This window comes from Phocoena phocoena, chromosome 6 (genome assembly GCF_963924675.1).
Source record: "Phocoena phocoena chromosome 6, mPhoPho1.1, whole genome shotgun sequence".
NCBI lineage: Eukaryota > Metazoa > Chordata > Mammalia > Artiodactyla > Phocoenidae > Phocoena > Phocoena phocoena.
This window is the reverse complement of record NC_089224.1, coordinates 81,999,867-82,021,064: the sequence shown is the minus strand read 5'-3', so window position 1 is coordinate 82,021,064 and position 21,198 is coordinate 81,999,867. Positions and strand designations below refer to the sequence as shown.

At 43.7% G+C, this 21,198-nt stretch overlaps 2 protein-coding genes and 1 non-coding gene across 4 annotated transcripts in view; 1 reads left to right on the top strand and 2 right to left on the bottom strand.

The window, feature by feature from the left end:
- Positions 1-2,770: 2,770 nt before the first annotated feature.
- On the bottom strand, positions 2,771-2,877 carry LOC136125238 (U6 spliceosomal RNA). The gene has a single exon (XR_010656006.1). It is a non-coding gene; the product is annotated as a U6 spliceosomal RNA (small nuclear RNA).
- Positions 2,878-11,255: 8,378 nt separating this feature from the next.
- On the bottom strand, positions 11,256-11,948 carry LOC136124690 (acyl-protein thioesterase 1-like). Of its 2 annotated transcripts, XM_065879471.1 has the most exons (2): positions 11,590-11,948; positions 11,256-11,487 (listed from the first exon to the last, which is right to left on the bottom strand). In XM_065879471.1, exons 1-2 carry the CDS (start codon positions 11,946-11,948, stop codon positions 11,256-11,258), a joined length of 591 nt encoding a protein of 196 aa, XP_065735543.1. The 2 variants fall into 2 exon arrangements, with proteins under 2 accessions (XP_065735543.1, XP_065735542.1); XM_065879470.1 differs by having other exon boundaries at positions 11,256-11,948.
- Positions 11,949-16,346: 4,398 nt separating this feature from the next.
- TBC1D2 (TBC1 domain family member 2) overlaps positions 16,347-21,198 on the top strand; it is a 41,935-nt gene continuing 37,083 nt past the window's right edge. Inside the window, exons 1-2 of the mRNA XM_065879059.1 lie at positions 16,347-16,721; positions 20,116-20,257. Coding sequence (XP_065735131.1) covers positions 16,347-16,721; positions 20,116-20,257 — 517 coding nt within the window. The remainder of the gene's footprint in view (positions 16,722-20,115; positions 20,258-21,198) is intronic.

Here is a 21,198-nt window from a genome sequence, read left to right as displayed (position 1 = left end):
TCAGAAAATCAAAAATTGAACTACCATACAATCCAACAAACACTAATTTGAAAAGATACGTGCACCCCTATGTTCATAGCAGCATTATTTACAATAGCCAAGATATGAAAGCAGCCTAAGTGACTATCAATAGGTGAATGGAAAAAGAAGATGTAGCATATATACACAATGGAATATTACTCGGCCATAAAAAAGAATGAAGTCTTGCCATATGTGACAACATGGATGGACCTAGAGGGCATTATGCTAAGTGAAAAAAAATTAAGACAGAGAAAGGCAAATACTGTATAATTTCACTTATATGTGGAATCTAAAAAAACAAAATAGGGACTTCCCTGGCAGTCCAGTGGTTAAGACTCCATGCTTCCACTGCAGGAGGCATGGGTTCGATCCCTGTCAGGGAACTAAGATCCCACATGCCACGCAGTGCAGCCAAAAAAATAAAATAAACAAATGAGCAAACATAACAAAACAGAAACAGGGTCAGAGATACAGAGAACAAACAGGTGGTTGCCAGAGAGGAGGGGGCTGGGGCAGGAGAGAAACAGGTGAGGGAGATTAAGAGGTACAAACTTCCAGCTGCAAAATAAATGAGTCACCAGTATGAAATGTACAGTGTGACAGATATAGTCAATAATTATTTAATATCTTTGTATGGTAACAAAGTGTAAATAGATTTATTGCAGTGATCATTTTGCAATGTATAAAAATATCTATCACTATGCTGTGCACCAGGAACTAACAGTGTTGTAGGTCAATTATACTTCAAAAATAAACCATCACACAAACAAACTCATTAAAAAAAAGAGATTAGATTTGTGGTTGCCAGAGGTGGGGTGTAGGGGGGGGATTAGATAAAGGCAAAAGGTACAAACTTCCAGTTATAAGATAAATAAGTACTGGGGATAAAATGTACATGATAAAGATAACACTGCTGTATGTTATATATGAAAATTGAGAGAGTAAATCCTGAGTCCTCATACAAGGAAAAAATATTTTTCTATTAAATTTTCTATTTAATTTTATATCTACATGAGATAATGGATGTTCATTAAACTTACTGTGATAATCATTTCACAATATATCTAATTCAAATCATTATGCTGTATACCTTAAACTTATACAGTTGCTGTATGTCGATTATATCTCAATAAAGCTGGGAGAACAAAATAATAAAATAAAATAATGTATTTGAAAATAAAATGTGTCAAATAAACATGAATTCTTTGGGCTTACTATCAATTGAAAATGATATTACTCAAAAATAAATGTTAGAAATTATATGTTTTCCTGACCAGAAAACCTAAAAATTTTAAAACATACTTTAAATAAGACTGTACTCCTTCCTTAATAAGAGAAAACTGAAATTGTTCCATAGTAAGAGAAGTAAAAAACTCAACAATGAAGGTAACTCCAAATAACTTAAGGCATGTTCATTACTGCATGTAACAGACCTTTATATTGAACACAAGAAATACATGATTTTGTTGATAGAAAATCCGTTTCTCTTGCCTTCACTAAAAAAAGGGTTAAAGGATAATGTAAAATATATTGGTTTTAAAGATGTCAAATTACTAACCTGCCTGTTTGGGATATATTGTCGGGGGAAGGGGGTATTACTTGGTACCTCTTTTAAGCCCTTTAGCAAAAGAGCCTGGGGGATGCCCAATATACGCAAGGACAGTACACCACAAAGGCCACAAGGTGTCGCTTTCTGACAACCTCTAGCTTTGCAGCTGACACTATCCTCCAAGGGGAAGGAGGGGAAGGTTGAGGGATGTCGACTATACTTTGATGTAATAACCAGAAGTATGTCCATTAGAATATACAACAATTAACGCATCTAGATTAACAAAAGTTTCCCTGTAATGTCCCTAAACCTAAAACTTAGATCTTTTCTCCCCTCTTCATCTTCTTTTCCCCGGAGCAATTCAGAAGGTTTTTTTTGTTTGTTTTTTTGCAGCTTGTGGGATCCTAGTTTCCCGACCAGGGATGAAATTCGTGCCCCCTTCAGTGGAAGCGTGGAGTCCCAACCACTGGACCACCATGGAATTCCCACTCTGAGCATGTTAATATTACTGCAGATTAGGGAGACCAACCCCCAAATTTTTCATCATTACATTTTAGTCTTCACAAACATTCAGTGGGATGCCCTGGGGAGGAATCATGGTCCCTATTTTACAGATGAGAAAACCAAACAAAGCCCAGAAAGGTTGTAATGGGCCAATGAAAATTCCATTGGCCAGGCTTCCTGATACCCACCAGCCCAGATGGGGCCTGTACACCCTGCCTCTCCCCCATCCCTCAGCCTGGAGGTGGCTGGAAGTAGGGTTTGACTATTTTGCTTTTTGGAAATTAACATTAAATATTTTGTATTAAACTGATATGAATTTGTGCTCTAAGCCATTATGGGCTGTGCCTGGGATGGGTTTCCAAGGAAGCTCACTCTGTTAGGGGAGTGTATTAGTTTGCTGGGGTTGCCCTAACAAAACACAGCGCCTTAACAACAGAAATCAATTTTCTCACAATTCTGGAGGTTAGAAATCCAAGATCAAGGTGTCAACAGGGCTGGTTTCTTTTGAGGCCACTCTCCTTGGTTTGTAGATGGCTGTCTTCCCTGTGTCTTCAGATGGTCTTCCCTGTGTGTGTGTGTGTGTGTGTGTGTGTGTCCTAATCTCCTCTTCTTATAAAGACACAAGTCAAATTGGAGTAGGGCCCACCTTATGACCTCATTTCACCTTTTTCTTTTAACATCTTTATTGGATTATAAAAAAATATGGAACCCTTCACGAATTTGCATGTCATCCTCGCGCAGGGGCCGTGCTAATCTTCTCTGTATCATTCCAATTTTAGTATATGTGCTGCTGAAGCGAGCACTCATTTCACCTTAATTACCTCTTTAAAGGCCCTATCTCCAAATACAGTCACGTTCTGAGATACTGGGGGTTGGGACTTCAACGTATGAATTTAGGGGAGATACAATTCAACCTGTAACAGGGTGAAAATGTTGAAAAACCTGCAATACCCCTTCCAACTCTCTACCCACAAGAATGACTGTGTTCTAGTCTGTGTCCCAAGGTCACACAGTTAATCATTGGTGCTAGAATTCTAATACTGGAGTCCATATGACACTGGTGACTAAGCACTCAGGCTGAATTTTGATATGTACAGCTTTTATTGTCTTCCAGCCTCCTGCACCAAATAGTTTATAATGGCAGCTTTTATTTCCCCTTTTACCCAATAGTTATTTAGAAAATTTATTGTTTTTATTTCTAAGGGTTAGATTGTTTGGTTAACTTTTTTATTATTTTCAAATATTAATGACAAGGTACCTCCTGGTACAAAATCTTTTTGGAAACCAAAAATGTCTTTTTGACATGGAACATAATATAAAAAGACTAAGTAATCCCTATTTAATTGACCCTACCATATCATAGCATTCTGATCTCTGTATCTTTGTTTTCTGTGGCTGTTTTCTAGCAAATCTCACAAAGGCTAAAAGTGGTGTGTTAAAATCTCCAATTGCAATTACAGTATTTCCAAGTTTTCAATGGTGTGAATTCTACTATATAATCTTCCATCCTCTTTGTGGTTTACTGCCTTTTGCCTCGAGGTCTACTTTATTGTTTTAATTATAGTTAATGTTTACTGAGCATTTACTGTGCCCCACACTCTGTGCTTACAGCTTCACACAAATTATTTAATTACCAAAATAACTCTGGGGATATTGATAGAAGTGTATTCAGGTTCTATGGAGATTGGAATTTATATAGTATTGAAGGCTTCCTTAGAAAAAAACACAATTATGAACACAAAGTTAGACATGAAGATGGATGCTTATTCAGAATAAGAAAATAAATATAACAAATTGAGCAGCCCCTGCAGGTGAGCTTAAGCTTCATTAACTTCACCTAAATCTGCCTCCAGAGACAGATGTTCTCCTTAGTTCCATGCTTATAGATGAGAAGACTGAGACCTTGGTTGTGTAAATCACTCAAGATTGCAGTGCTGGAAATGGACTGCACAGCCCTCGCCTTTATCCACTGCCTCTCATTGCTATCACTGAGAGTGGACCAGTGTCACGTATCAACTTGTTATGATTTCAAATCCATGTTTGGAAAGCTTGTTTTATACAAGTTGGTTGTGGTTTGAACTTGCTGTGAATAACCTCTTTTTGATGAAATTGTTTTGAAGTTGGATATTAGGACTTTCTGACAGCGCTTTTGCACCTGGAGTGGACAGGAGCATTACATCATTGATACCAAGGTAATGGCAGTGGTATCCATCACATGATGGACTTTTAAATGATAAAAACCAAGAGGTTTGGTCAGCAAGTCTAGGGTGTTCCATCTGGGCAAGGCTACTCTTTGCTGATCCAAATAGTCCCGCGAAGCTCTTGAGACACTTGCTCCTAACCCTAGCCAGGCTAACTCTTGGTCAGCAGTGGTGCTGAACTGTGCTGCAGTCTCAGGAAGAGAAGAGATATCCGTTCCTGCCCTGGCAATACTAGTCCTCACAGGCAGTGGCGCAAGCCATGTGAGGGTCCCTGGAGTAATAACCTCTGGAGCAACCTTTGCCAACACTGGTACTGGGACCTAAGCCAGCAGCTGATACCCGACTTTTAGTTGGAAGGAATGAATCTACCGGGAACCAACTCATAGAAGGGTATACGTGAACTAAATTTGGACTTTATTGCTTTCATTGCCCCCTTTGCCTGGAACAACAATATAAATTAATATATCATTGATTTTGTTATCAAAAATTCAGACCTTGTCCCCAATGTTGAATAAAAATAACAAGGGCAAGGTTTTGAGGATAAAGAAAAGAGAAATTTATTGATTATACCAGCAAATGAGGAGGGTAGCAGACTAACATCTTGAAAACTGCTGTCCTGCCTTCTGGGGAGAAAGCAGGCATATTTAAAGGAAAATCTTGGGGCTGGGGTTAAGAGGAACAAACAAAAACAACAAGAATGCCTGCCCACATTAATCAGTAACAAAAAATGTAAGTTTTAGTTCCCAGCAACGGAGGGAGAAGACAGGAAAAACAGTTTCACTTAGAAATCATGCATCAGGGACTTCTCTGGTGGTGCAGTGACTGGGAATCTGCCTGCCAATGCAGGGGACACAGGCTCAAGCCCGGGTCCTGGAGGATCCCACATGCCACGGAGCAACTAGGCCCATGTGCCACAACTACTAAGCCTGTGCTCTAGAGCCTATGAGCCACAACTATTGAGCCCGTGTGCCACAACTACTGAAGCCCGCACGCCTAGACACGCCCTGCTTGTCGCAACTAGAGAAAGCCCGCGTGCAGCAACAAAGACCCAATGCAACCAAAAATAAAATAAAAATACATTTTTAAAAAAATGAAATCATGCATCAAACAGTTTTAGCCTTGTGGCCCTGTCAGTTATAACCTTCCACATCTACGGGAGTGAGAGCAACAAAGTCATCTGGCTACCTCCTGCTGAACAGGGGCAATGTTAAAATTGAGGAGGATTAGAGGAGAGAAAGTTCTGGACTTTGACTTTAAAGAATTCTCTTGTCCCAAAAGATGCTCTAGAATCCTGCAAGATATGCAGAGAGGCTTTTTCTTTTTTCTTTCTGGCTTGACATCACCTCTTCTTGTAATAGCACCTTGAGGCCATAAGGTTGCAGTTGGCAATCAGGTTCTCAGTAGTACAGAAATGTGTCTGAAACCACGTTCAGAATGGCCATCCAGCACTATTTTGGATGCCTGAACCAGTTACTCTACTCTGATTTTTAAATGTATTCTTTTTCTTACTGGTTAAAGCAGATGTACAATGCATATCTCTGACAGGTCAGAAACAGCCTGTTCTAGTCTAAGTTAAATCATGTAAAAGCCAGAATAACTTCGCCATACCTCAATATGTGAACATTTATTCTATAATTTCCCCTTTTTGTTTGCAAATCTTTCGATAGAAAACACTGATGATCAAAATATTTGTCACTTGATGCCAGGGTGGTTGCTGCCAGCCCTAGGTCCACCATGCCCCTCAGTGCTAGGCGTACTCTTTGTGTGTGTGTGTGTGTGTGCCTAATTATCCACATTGGAGGAAACTAATCAAATATAGTGAACAAGCTCAGATGTATGCTAACGAAGAAACATTTTATAGGCTCTACACTTTATCAGTTATACCAAATTGTCATTTGAACATTGTATATGTGCTTTTAGCAGTATACTCAAAGCAAGCAGTGACACATGTCATTATGAATAGTTATACTCTTGACGATAACTTCACTAAAGAATTTTCTTTCCATCCTGAACACTGGAGTTAAAAGTATGGTTAGAAGTAAAACAATAACTTTGCATTTTGATAGGAAGACAAACATTTGGTAAACAGTTCAATTAAATTAGTTGGATGGGGACTTCCATGGTGGTCCAGTGGTTAAGAATCCGCCTTCCAATGCAGGGGATGAGGGTTCGATCCCTGGTCAGGGAACTAATATCCCACCTGCTGTGGGGCAACTAAGCCCACGCGCTGCAACTACTGAAGGCGCACGCCACTAGAGAGAAACCTGCACACCACAACCCGAGAGACGCCCGCGTGCCACAACGAAGAGCCCACGCACCACAACAAAAAGATCCTGCATGCCACACTAAGACCCAACACAGCCAAAAATAAATAAATAAATAAATATTTTTAAAATAATAATAAATAAATTAGTTGGATGGTTCTTACAGGCCTGGTCCAGATTTTTGGGTCAGCTGCCTACCACTACTGTTACCTTCTTCTCATCCTGGTATGGGTGTCATTTGTGGTCAGCAGTCTTTTCTATAGACAGTCCAATGCAGAGGCCCTTCTTAAGCGGAAAACATGAAGAGTCAATTTCCTTCAGGGACTTCCCTGGTGGTCCAGTGGCTAAGACTCCATGCTACCAATGCAGGGGGCCCGGGTTTGATCCCTGGTCAGGGAATTAGGTTCCACATGCTGCAACTAAGAGTTCACATGCCGCAACTAAAGATCCTGCATGCTGCAACTAAAAGATCCCGCATGCCACAACTAAAGATTCCGCAAGCCGCAACTAAAAGATCCCGCATGTCACAATTAAAGAGCCCACATGCCGCAACTAAAAGATCCCACGTGCCGCAACTAAAAGATCCTGCATGCCGCCACTAAAGATCCCGAATGCCACAACTAAAGATCCTGCATGCTGCAACAAAGATCCCACATGCCACAACCAAGACCCAGTGCAGCCAAATAAATAAATAAATAATAAAAGAGTCAATTTCTTTCAATTTTGCTGCACATACGCTAGTTCAAGAGTACCTGATAAGGGTCCTTTTGTCTAATTTGGAGACAGTCCTTTAAATGATGTCTTTTCCAGGGTGCATAATCTCCTAGTTCCAAGTCACAGGGCATCTGATCTTCATCCAAAGACAGATTACTGTGACTGGCTTTAGAAACAAGCTTAGAATATTATTTTAATAATTCAATTAAACTTTACAATAATGTAACATAGTAACAAGGAGCCATCTTGGACGTAGAGAATAAATACAAAACCTCAGTAAATACGAAACTTCAATATCCAAAGGTATATTATTGAAACATAATTTTTCTCTCTAACTTATCCTCATTTCTACTAAATCTAGCCAAATTAACACATTACTGACCAGGGGATTTTTGCCGAAACTAACGCCCATGCCTGGCAATTTGTTACATAAGTGAATATTGAAACACCCGCGTCTGAGTAAATATCAGCAACTTTTTTTGCACTTAATGTATTTATTTGAAACTTTGTACGTCTTACTAAAGCATTCTAATATTTCATTAGAGTGTGACAGGCAGTATAGCAGGCACCTCTCTGCAAGGGAACAGAACATCTATTACAAATATACCGTGTTTCATTGCACTTTCCCCTGGAAGAGCAGACTCTACAATTCCCGGCAGCATTTTTTTTTAGTCCTGTGGGTATTATTTCCTCTAGAATATGTTCTTTTATTTCACCTGATAGTCGACAAGGTGGATCTGTGTGGGGGGCTTGGAAGGACCAGGTGCAGGACTACCACTACATTCACCAGAATGGTCAGTTACCCATTCTCTAACTACTGCTAACAAAAACGGCTTGTAAGTCATTTTACTCTGTGCAATAAAGCTACAATAAATTTTAAACGCATTGAATAAACCGCAATTACTCAAATAGAAAGCCACTTTCTTAAACCATTTTCGAGTTTTCCAGAGGATACTGAAGTTTGCCAGATAGTGATTGGATCGATCAACTCCTTTCATATATCTATTATACTCTTATATACAAGTGGGCTTAGTTATCTGATGGCCAGTCCTCCTGCATTCCTTTCCTGTAGATGCTATGGAGGTGTCTTGAATAGTTGTCACCACGAGGACTAGCCTCTTGTCTTTCCATATAAGAAGAATCACTTTCCCTTCCGTAAGAATGTCATTTCTCCCCTCTGTAGATTTTTAGATTTCTCCTTTAATTGGTTTAGTAGACCACGATTCTCTCTTATTTCAGATGTGAGCACACTGTTGTAATAACTGTCTTGGTAAATATGGTGCCATGAACCAAGATAAGGTTGTAGGACCAACAATATTGTTTCTTGCAGTTTCTTTCCTTCACCCATGTGAATCTCAAGGCTGCATATATATCCAATTTCACTTTCGCTAAACATCCTGACCAAAATTCTATATTTTGTAAGTTTTCCAGGATTACAGGTTTTGAATCTGAGTTGTCCTCTCCACCTTATCATTGCCTCATCAAGTGATAGCTCTTGTTTGGGTACATAGAACAATTGAAATTTTGGCAGAAAATAATCCAAAAGAGGTTTAACTTTGAAATTCTGTCTGCAGGAAGTGGAGTTTCTGAGTTATCGTTAAAGTGAAGAAATGTCATTATTTGTTCAAACCTTCTTCTCGTCATAATCTTTGGAAAGATAGGTGTTTCAAGTAAGAGATCAGTTGACCAATGTTCTTCCCAGTGTGACTTTTTTTTTTTTCAGAATTAAATTTTATTTCACTTTGATAGAAACCGTGAAAAAGATTTACATTTTCCCACGTTACAGCACAACAATGTCAATGGAATATTTCTTGCCATAAATTAGATCTTGCTGATTTGTGTAAGTGAAACAACAGTTTATATTCTTCAAAATAAAAGCAAAATGACTTAGTAAATGATTGTTTAAAACTGTAAATCCAGGGCTTCCCTGGTGGCACAGTGGTTGAGAGTCCACCTGCTGATGCAGGGGACACGGGTTCTTGCCCCGGTCCAGGAGGATCCCACATGCCGCAGAGCGGCTGGGCCCATGAGCCTTGGCCGCTGAGCCTGCGCGTCCGGAGCCTGTGCTCCACAACGGGAGAGGCCACAACAGTGAGAGGCCCGCGTACCACAAAAACAAAAAAACAAACAAAAAAAAAAAACACTGTAAATTCAGACATAAACATATGGCTTCATTATTAACATCCTATACCGTCCATACGAAATCATTTCCATCATCAAGTAGCACCCATTTATAAAGATGCATTCCTAACGGTGTTCTAGTCAGTTGGAACACGGCAGAAAAATTAACAGTTCAGAAATAGCAAGTGTACATTTTTGCTACATATTAAACTGGGTGGTAACTACACCATATGTATTGAGTTCTGACTAACTTTTATTACCCATAAACTTGCTTTCAAATAATGTTAACCAATAATCTGAAAAATCTATTTAAAATCAAATAATTGCTACTTTTATGTTTGCACAGAAACTCTGACTACAGTGAAAATTTCAAATAAGTCCATTGGCAGAAAAAAGTAAAGCAAATTTTTTGAATGGACTGTTCATTTCCTACAGCAGTCGGTTTCAAACATATGTGCAAAATAAGTAAACTAAAACTATGCTACGAGGCGAATCATCTTAGAGCAAATCATCTTAGAAATTACAATTTGTAAGATCAGTAAATATTTCAGAACATACTAGAATATGACTTAATTATTCTTTCAGTTAATTACAGAAAAATACAACCACAGAATTATTCTTGTTACCTGGACTGAAGATTCAAGTAACTCTGCCGGCCTAAACGGCAGACAAAGGTCCAGTTTAAGAAGTAGTGTAGAAACTTTGAAGGGATGTCTGGTTTCTTTTTACAAGTATAAGTACGTTTTCAATGCCGTCATGTCTGTGATTCAGAATGTCAAATTACAGCACGTATTGACAGCAGATGTCTATGGCAAGTAGGCAATATTTGGTCCGTTATGAAGGATAAAAAAGAAGAAAGAACACATTTCTTTTCTAGAGAGGAAAAAAGAATATTAAATAGAAATTATATTCAGGAAAGAAAAACCTGGTCCCCAAAATAAAAGGGCCATTAATTGAAGACAGCAACATTACTCTTTATTGACACTTAGAAGCATTATCCCTATTATTAGGAATAATGTAATAACACCTTATTCTTATTATGTATTATAATCATTAAGTACGTATGAACACATATATAAAAATATACGGACTTCCCTGGTGGCGCAGTGGTTAAGAATCTGCCTGCCAAGGCAGGGGACACGGGTTCAAGCCCTGGTCCGGGAAGATCCCACATGCCATGGAGCAACTAAGCCCGTGCACCACAACTACTAAGCCTGCATTCTAGAGCCCGCGAGTCACAACTACTGAGCCTTCACATCACAGCTACTGAAATTCACACGCCTAGAGCCCAAGCTCCACAACGAGAAGCCACCTCAATGAGAAGCCCACACGCCACAACGAAGAGTAGCCCCCGCTCACCGCAACTAGAGAAAGCCCGCGTGCAGCAACGAAGACCCAATGCAGCCAAAATTAAATAAATTAATTTTTAAAATATATATACAGATACTGCATGGTGACTAAGTAATCTGGGAATAAGTCCAGAGTCTAAGTTACAGCATGCATAAACTGTTTATGTCTTAACTGCTCATTTATACCTGAACAAGTTTTCATTAAGCATACTAATAATTTTCAAGGGACATAATAAAAAATCTGGTTGCAGTATTTTATTACTTTGCTGAATTACATTTGGGAGACAGAAGCTAGCTGCTTCACCTATTTTAATACTAATATATTCTGGATCATGTTACACAAATACATACATAGAAACTTAAAAGATCATAAATTTTCCATGAGGAGATTTTAGTCTGTGTCATTGGTGTGTATTTGCAAAACATTTTAACACTGCAAATATTAGAGGTTTCAAGACCGGACAAAGGAAAAAGTTTATACTCTACAATGATGATGCTGGTGTGTACTTCTCCACAAAGCCTCTTAGTGACATCAATCAACAGGAGTTAGGAGTTCATCAATGAACTGCTTGATATCCATCATTTCCTGTTGACATGAACTGTGTATCATGCCTCCATAGGTTTTGAGGGTTACATTGGCTAGATTTACCAATGTTTTTAGCCTTTCAGCAGTAAGAGAACCAAACATTAGGGGAACTAAAGGATCCAAAACTCCATGGCACTGAAGAATAGAAATGTCTCTATTCACGCCACTGATAGGACCCCGTGGAAAGGAAGCCCACAGGGGCAGCCAGCAGCTGAGGGCGGTGACGCCGGCCAGCTTCTGCTGTGTGGTCAGTGACGTGTACAGAGATAAAGCTCCTCCCTGAGAAAATTCTCCCAAAATAATTCTGTTAGAAGGAATGCCATTCTTCACCTCTTGCCCTATCAAAGCTTTTACACTTTCTGCTGCCTGTTTAATTCCAGTTTCATCTTCGTGTGAATCTGGTGAAAGACCAATAATGTCAAACCAAGAAGGCATGGCCACGTCCATATTTAGTGTCACAGGCATAACCAGCGCGTGCGGGCAGATGTATTTGATGTGGGCGCTTCTGATACCTGCCAAGTCTTCTGCCCACCCATGCCCTGTGTCTCCCAATCCATGAAGGAAAATCACCGCAGCAGTGGCCTTCCGGATGGCGGGCACAATGGCGGGCAGCGGGGCCGACATGTTATTGTGGCACATACACCAGCTCGACTGACCGCACATCAGAAGTGGAAGGCGGAGCGGGTGCCGGGCTGCAGCCAAGGGGGTGCGAGCACCAAGTCCGGCCCGCCCACAGGGGCACCCAGTGTGACTTTCTTATTTGGGCCATCAAAATTATTAATCCAAGAAACTTCATGTTACTACTGATTACATCACTCCATTTTAAAGCGTTATCATAATTTTTATATGATTTTTCGTTCTGCTGATGATACAAGTTTGTTTGAGAAGTGATTAACTCACAAAAGTCGTTACCAAAAATTAATGCTGTTATTTCACTAACACTTTGCGGGTTATTACATTCAATAGTTACACCTGACACACCTGTAAAGTCTTCTAATTTCTGCCAAATGCTGTCTTCAATCCACTCTTCTGTAGAAGCAAAGGAGCATTCTCCACCACTGTTTCATTTTTACTTTCTGTACCAGAATCAATCAGTAAGGTTTTTTTGTCTTTTTGTTGGTCTAACATTCACATCAGCTGAATCAGAACTATATTCTGAAGAACTATCACTTTCCGGGACACTAGTATATATGTCGCTCAGACAATCAGAGAAAATATCTGCATAAAATTCATCAAAAAATTCTTCTTCACCCAAAATCTCGTGATGCATCATTTTTGAAAATTTTACAGTAATAAGCTTGCGTTTATAATATACACAGATTGGAACAAAAACCTAATGGAGCAAAATGTGAACGATAACAACAATCATAAGTTGTATAATAAACCCTTGATCAATTTTTTTAAATTAATTAATTTATTTATTTATTTGGCTGTGTTGGGTCTTCGTTGCTGCGCACAGGCTTTCTCTAGTTGCAGCAAGTGGGAGCTACTCTTTGTTGCAGTGCACAGGCTTCTCACTGCGGTAGCTTCTCTTGTTGTGGAGCACAGGCTCTAGGCGCACGGGCTTCAGTATTTGTGGTGCGCAGGCTCAGGAGCTGTGGCACGGTGGGCTCAGTAATCGTGGCTCACAGGCTCTAGAGCGCAGGCTCAGTAGTTGTGGTGCACAGGCTTAGTTGTTCCACAGCATGTGGGATCTTCCTGGACCAGGGCTCAAACCTGTGTCCCCTGCATTGGCTGGCAGATTCTTAGCCACTGCGCAACCAGGTAAATCCCAACCCTTGATCAATTTTAAGCTTTAACAACTTCACACAGTGATGTTAACTGTATCACTCCCTAAAAACATATTGGTACGTCTCTGGTCAATAACATTCGGGTAACAAAAGATGTATTGGGCTTCCCTGGTGGCGCAGTGGTTGAGAGTCCGCCTGCCGATGCAGGGGACACGGGTTCGTGCCCCGGTCCGGGAAGATCCCACATGCCTGCGCGTCCGGAGCCTGTGCTCCGCAACGGGAGAGGCCACAACAGTGAGAGGCCCGCATGCCACAAAAAAAAAGTGAAGAAACTTACAGTTTGTTATCAAAAGCAGCTCAATATTCCAGGAAAAACTATTCTCTTGACAGAGAGAGAGTAAACCAAAATCCAGCCTTGTACCAGCTCACTTTTAATAACAAATTCATCTACTTAATTAAATGCAATCTAATCTTAGCCAGTTTTAAACATGCATAAAACTCTCTTCTCAAGGTTCCTTTCCCACAACCGTTCCGTCACTTCCTATATCCGTATAAGTTTGTCCTCCTCTCTTTCCCCCTCATTTAGAAATAACTAGCTTCAGGACAAAATTACTCTTTTCCCTTAACAAAAATATCTCCATTCTTCTCACCTTCTCTTACCGACAACATGTAGCCTACTTTATTTACACACTGAAATGTTTCCCTTATTATTTCTAGTAGTTTTTAATTGCACATATATTACAATTTTTAACCCTTAAAATGAAAACCAAGAAGCAAGCAATTATGAACTGTTTGTCATACCAGTATTTCCTGACTGGCAAACTTAAGAACATATTCCATAACCTCTAAAAATATACATTTTTTTCACAGCATAATTTTTCTTCGATGTGGTAAAAGATGTGTATCTAATAAACCCAAACATCTTTAGTTTTTCTCTCATAAGAAGACAAAAGTAGGCAAACTCAGACTTGTCTGGCAGTCTGTGTCCAGTGTTTTATCTTATTAAAAAATGATCTAGACCTTCAATGAATTCTCATCATTTAACTTTCTCTTTCTAGGAGCATACTAAAAATCCCCCGGTTGTGTAAAATACACCCTAGGGAACAACTACAAGATGGAATAGAGCTCTCATTTCCCATTTTCCTTTTAGACAAAGGCTTATAGCTATAAGTTGGCCATTCCGCCAGACTTCTTCCCAAGGGACTTTCAGATGGCATTAAAGGCACCTCCCATGTTTAAAAGCAGACAAATGACTAAAGAACAACAACAAAGGAACCAACCCAAAATGTATCAAAACGAAGGCCAACTAAACAAACAGGAACCTTTCAAAACTCAAATAAGAACAAAAGAGAACGACTTTGCTGGGTTCCCTGGTCCCACTCAACCATGACTTCCACACCAACGGCGCCACAAATGCCTCCTAACAGGCTGGAAGGTTCACAACCTTCCCCAAAAGTGTGGAATCAAGGGGCGAGCGGGGGGGGGGGGGCACTTCCCCAAGTGGACAAGGTGTGGCAACTCTTCCTCAAAGAAGGTTCAAGCTACAGGAGACCACGTCCTTTTCAAGGAGAGAGACGGGAGTAAGATGGGGCTCCAGCCGCTGGGACAGCCCCTCACTCTCTCCCCAGGAGGCAGCACTCCCACAGGCAAGGGCATCAAGCCCAACCCAGGGCACCCCTCCCTGCTCCGACAGCGTCAGGTGGGAGGTCGAGAGCGGGATGCACACCACAGGGGCGCCGACGTGCCTCCTGGCTGGCTCAGCCAATTTTGTTACCAAAAATTTGGTCCTAGTCCTGATGCCAAATGAGAATAACAAGGACAAGGTTTTGAGGATAAAGGAAAGACAAATTTATTGATTGCCAGCAGATGAGAAGGGTAGCAGACTAATGTCCTGAAAACTACCATCCTGCCTTCTGGGGAGAAAGCAGGTGTATTTAAAGGAAAGTCTTGGGGCTAGGGTTAAGAGGAGCAAGCAAAAACGGCAAGAAGGCCCGCCCACGTTAATCAGGAACAATGAATGCACAGTAACAAGAATTTAAGTTTTAGTTTCCAGGAACAGAGGGAGAAGACAGGAAACATTTCGCTTAGAAATCATCCATAAGTTTTAGCCTTGTGGCCCTATTACAGTTTGATGTTATTTATTAGCTTATTAAAAGACATTATTACCCTGTATGCTATTGACTTGTGAAATACTATTATAAATGATAATTCCTGCAGTTAACCGGTGTTAAATAAATTACTGGCAAAGACAATCTCAGTCTCTGAGCATAATTTGCCCCCAACAATGAGAATTTTAAGGACTACAGAGGGGGAGAAGCTAAAGGGAGAGGAGATAAGAAAGGGCTAGAGGAGGACCGTGATGCCCCTAAAGAGGTGGAAGGAAATGGGCTCCACAGCCCAAGTGGAGGGATGCGCCTAAGACAAGAGGGAAGGGGAGAAACTTAAGGACAAGAGGTAGAATGAGACATGAAGCTGACCGAGCTTGTCAGGGCCTAGATACATATTTGTTTATTTACCCAATTTACTGAGCCCAACTCCGTCCAGGTACTGGATTCCAGAAGGGCATGCACCCCATGTAACGCGAGCAGTCAGGGAAGGAGGCGAGTGGGAGCTGGGACCGAGGGAGGTGAAGCCGCCGCGGTCAGAGCTGAGTCACGGGGGTGCTAAATTAGCCCCGCGGATAAGAAGCCCCTAGCAGCGCCCACAATCCACGCGCGCTTTGAGCGGCGCCGGAAGTGGCGTCACCGAGCCGGGCGTCCCTTTCAACTAATGGCCGCGCAATCCGCCGTCCGACGGTAACCCGAGCGGCACCTGGGGAAAAAAGGCGGGAGGCCCATAAGGCGCGAGAAGAGACCACCCATCCACGTCATTACGTGAGTTACCAGAGCAGCGTAGTCGGGGACCGGCGTCTCTTCCAGCTTCCCTTTCGCCGGTTAACCTAGCTCAGGGTCACCACGCCTTCAACCCGAGGACCGCCTCACGCCCGAAGCTGCCCCCCGTAAAGATGGCGGATAGGCACGGAGGAAAAGCCGGAAGAAGGCGGGGTGGGAGGAGCCGGCAGGGGGGCGTGTCCTGGCTGCAGAGAGGTTCGGATGGGCGTGGCCAGCAGCCGCTACTGGGCTTTCCATCAAGGAGACGCACACACCGCAGCCAGCCGCGTCCCTCCGTCGTCTCCTGGGGGGTGGGTCACCTGGGGGGTGGGTCACCACTGGCTCTGCCCCTGTCCGGAAAGCTCACTCTTGGAAGGTATCACCTGAGTTTCCGAGATTTGACCGGCGTTGGGCCGCAGACCTCCAGTCCCTCGACGATGGATAGCACCCAGGAGAAACCCACGGAGTCTAGTTCCCTCGTCCCCGGGTCCGAAGAGCCTGCCGGCTTAGCCAGGGACCCCGAAGTGTTGCCTCCCAAGGAGTCGGAAGGCTGCGCCCGGCCCCTGGAGACGGCCCCCAAGAAAATCTGTGGATATTTAAGTAAGTTTGGCGGCAAAGGGCCCATCCGGGGCTGGAAATCCCGCTGGTTCTTCTACGACGAGAGGAAATGCCACCTGTATTATTCGCGGACCGCGCAGGATGCAAATCCCTTGGACAGTATCGACCTCTCCAGTGCAGTCTTTGACTGCAAGGCCGACGCCGAGGAGGGGACTTTCGAAATCAAGACTCCCAGCCGGATTATTACCTTGAAGGTAAATGGAGCAGTTTTGTTCCTTTTCAGCCGGGATGAGATCCCAGGGCACAGCAGGGCGCAGGTGGGTGGTCACAGTAAACTTACGATAATCACCGACCCTGATCAGCCCAGTGAACCCTGGGTGCCCAGGGTTTTGTACTTTCCAAAGCACATTCACACCCACTTCCTCACTGGGTTCCCACAACAAAAGCCGGGATGATGGACCCATATTACGGATCAAGAAACTGAGTCACAAAGAGATGAAGTGACTGGTCCGAGGTCACACAACTAAAAAGTGGTGTAGCCCACACTTGGAATCCCATAGCATTTCTACCTCTCAATACTGTGCCAAAACTTTTACTTTTGGGTGTGGCTAACAATGCTGTTCCCTTAACTTTCTTACTTGGGGCTGAAGTATAGTCAAGATGAGCTTTGCCATCCTCTCGAAGGCCCGGATCCTGAATTACTTTTCTTGATGTTGTGGCCAAGGGGAATGAATGCTGAGAAAACGTTGGCAGAGATTGAGAGATAAATACTTAGGTTTCACTGATCAACCTAGATTGTTCATTGATGCACGTCTAAACCTGTCTTCTCATCAGTAGGTTTTGTTTTATTATCATATTTAACTGAGAAAGCCTGAAGCAGTGCAAAGGCCATGTGCTTTGAAATCAGACAGGCTTGGATTCAAATTCTACATCAGCTACTTACTAGCTGTGTGACTCTGGGCAAGTTAACCTCTTAGTACCTAGATAGTTTGTGAGATTTATAACAGGGTGTGTAAGCACCTGGCACATCACAAGCACCTACAAGTTGCTGAATTAATCTCAGTGCCTAGAATACAGCCTGGCATCTAGTGGGTCCTCAATAATTATTTGTTGAATGAACACACATAGTAATAGAACCAAGGTCAGAAAGTTCATGTCATGTCAAGAGGAAGTGCCCTAGAACTTAACTGGAAAGACAGATGTGGGCTAAGAGTTCTGGAATTCACACTCAGCAGAGGAGAGTGTGCCAGAAGACTGCCACCTCCCTGACCCCCACCCTGTCTTCCCACACCTCCACCCCTACTTGCAGCCCACTGGGCATCTCTTGAGCCCCTTGGATATAGCCCACAGCTTTAGTTCCACTTTACTGTCTGGGCCAGGCTAGTGACCAGGCTGGGGGTGGGGGGGGATCAGCAAAAATAATGCAAATTAGAAATTCCAGGCCAGGAGGGCAGGCATTTTAGGGTTACTTGGCTTATGGGTCATATGTCTGCTCCCACACATTGAATGCTGTCTACAGGGTCGCTAACACGTGCCTTTTACTATTCCATTGACCCGTGTGTGTGCCTGGCACTGTGCTAGGCGCTGGGGTGTGGCACAAAATCAGACCTGCCCCCTGGGGCTCAAACCACTTAAGGTCTTGTGAGAGAGGGACAGGGAGACTGGCATGCGCAGTAAAATGTTCTGTAGGGACAGTATGATAAGTCTATACCAGAAAGGTGCCGTGACAGGAAGCGTCTGTTCCACTGAGTAGGTGGGGCTATCCAGAGAGGGCCTCATGGGCCAGAGTGGGGGTGGGGTGGGAAGGGGGCAACCACACCTTGACGCTTGAAAGAGAAAATCGGTTTTCTACAAGCAGACAAGAGGGAGAAGGATATTCCAGGCCAAGAGAGCCCCATGAGTAAACATAGGAAAACATGGTACAGCCTGGAATGTCCAGGCAAATCCCAGGAGCCTGGGGTATACAGGGGCCCAAAAGATGGAGTGGAAGAGCAGAGGCCCGAGGGCAGGGCATTTGGCAGGCCACGGAGCTTGGACTTTGTCTTATGGGCTGTGGGGAAATTGTCAGAGCCTTAAGCAAGGAAGCACTGTGAGATGAAAAAGTTGAGAAAGGTCAATCTGGCTTTTGGGTAGAGAACAAGTTAGGAGAAGGCAAGGCTGTGGTTCGGGAGTCCGTCAGGAAGTGGTCAAGAGAGAATGACGGCCAAGCTAGAGCTGTAGCAGTGGGGAGGGAGACAAATGGGGGCGGCTAAGGATGTGAGGGAGGGGTCAGGGGTGGCTTGTGTAACTGGCTGACTGCCTGGTTGGGGCAGTCGCTAACAGCAGGGAACCCAGGATGAGGAAACTGCAGGATATACATTTATATGTCCCCCTCAGTAGACTCTTAAGTTCCAAGAGGATAGGGCCGTGTGTGTGGGCTCACCAGTGCCTTCCACAGTCCCTGACACGTATAGTAGATGCTCAATATACACCTGTCCAATGAATTAATAAAATGGGTTGTTCGGGTATGGGCTGGAGCTTGTCAGCACAAGGTCATGGTGAAGCCCTGAGAGGGGCTGAGATCTCTCGGGGAAAGTATATAGAAAGAGAAGAATGGTGGGCATCATTTTATCTGATATGATATCTCCATGACAGGCCGAGGGCCTCTTTCAGGGAGTCCCCAGCCTTGTGCACACCTCACCGTGGTCCTCTTGAGAAGGGGACTTGCCCTGGTTGCCTGCTGACGTTCTCGCATGACCTTGATTGTGGGCAGCTCTGTGAGGCTCACCATCCACTCCCAGCACCTACCCAGCTTCTGCAGCCCAACCGATCCTAGGCTTTCTCTATGTAAGTCACAATCTCCCGGCCGTAAATTACAACAAACCTCTGGTCTAGAAGTGGGAGACCCGGGTTCTGGGACCAGCTCTGCCACCACCTGCCTGGACGACCTCAAAGCCTTAGTTTCTCCATCTATGGAGGGGGCCGATCACTCCCGCCCTGCCTCCCCAGTGGAGGATCCGGCAACATCATGGATGTGAGAGTAGGTATGTGGACCATCCAGTGCTGGGAGACTAACGACCAGCATCAACCATACCTCATGTGGGCTGCCTGGAGGGTGCCACAATGTTGTATGCATATGGCTTTCCAGTCCCCAATCACATCATCCCCAAAACAGGAGAGATTCTCCCTATTCCACAAAGTCAGCTAGGACACTGAGATGTCACACAGGGAGGTAATGATGCTACTAGGGCCCCAGCCAGGTCAGAATTTCAAAGCTCTCTCCCTCTCTCTTAACACCTCCAAAATATTTTATCCAGTGAGCACATTTTGAGCACCTACTGCATGTCAGGAACTATGCTGGATACTTTACTTTCCTTACTTCATTTCACCCTCATAACCACCCTGTGAAATGAGTGTTATCATCACCATAGGACAGATGAGAAAACTGAGGCCCAGAAAGGTTAAGGAACCTCTGAGTGGGAGATCAGAGCCCGATTATCTTCTGTTGCCAAAAAGCATGTGGTGTTTCAGAGGTGTCACCTACAGTGACAATTTTTTTTTTTTCTGGGAAGGAGAGAGTTGCCAAGCCTCCCATGACCTTCCTGCATCCCACACCCAGTGCCACCATGCAGGCACAGGGCCTTGCCAACTAACGCTTGTGCTTCTCAGGCCGCCACCAAGCAAGCGATGCTATACTGGCTTCAGCAGCTGCAGATGAAGCGCTGGGAGTTCCACAACAGCCCGCCTGCACCTCCCGCCGTCCCTGACGCTGCCCTGGCTGGGAATGGGCCCGCCCTGCGCCTCGAGCTAGGTACCCAATGGGCTTACCTCTTGCCCACACACCCAGGGCTCTTGGTGACCAAGCCTTTACCCTCCTTTTGGGAGTGAGTGGGAGGACCCCTCTGCTAAAGAAGCGGAGAGCCAGGGATGTGACTCAGGATGAGCTAGGGCAACAGTATAGCATCAAGGGCAAGAATATGGGCTCTGAGGCCAGGCTGGCTGGGCTCAGATCCTAATCCTGTGCAGTCTTAGGCAAGTTGCTTAACCTTTCTGAGCTTCAGTTTCCTTCCCTGTAAAATGAGGTTAATAAAGAATACCTACTCCTTGGGGTTATTATGAGGATTAAATGAATCCTTACACCTTAAAGGGTTGGAACAATGCCTGCACATTGTCAGAGCTCAGTAGATGTCAGTTACTATTATGATGATGACAATTACGGAAAGATCTCAAGAAATGAAACTTTCACAGAGTTGCTGTGAGGAAGGTTAATGAGAAAATGCAGTTGTTGTTGCTGCTTCTTACATAAGTGCTTTTGTGCTGTGAGTTGAGTAGATCCGTGATCTTATCCCCAGTGTTGCCGTGGGCAGAAGCTTCACCCCCGCCAGGTGGCCCACGTGATCCCAAATCCTAAAACATCCCAGCATGGAGGAGTCTGGGAGCTCATACCCCCCTACCCCCATGCTGCAGCCAGCACTGTGACCAGCAGGTTTCACAGTTGAGACAGACCACCCACCGAGCTGCAGTGTGTCTAACATGCCTCACCCTCAGTTGACAGGGAAGCCCAATGGGCGAGGGCAGGACCTGTGACTGGACACCTCCTAGACCCTGGTACCCGGATGCTTTACAGACTGAGCTCATCTGCCCTTACCCTTCTCCCCACTTTTCCTTCCCTGAGTAAATGGGCTTCATTTACCTAGTTGCCCCTTCCTGGATCTCAGATAGCCAGTCCAGTCACCTGGGCTGACCATGTCT

Excerpts from the sequence above, each read along its gene's own strand:
- LOC136124690 (XM_065879470.1), bottom strand. The coding sequence starts at position 11,948 with ATGTGCCACAATAACATGTCGGCCCCGCTGCCCGCCATTGTGCCCGCC.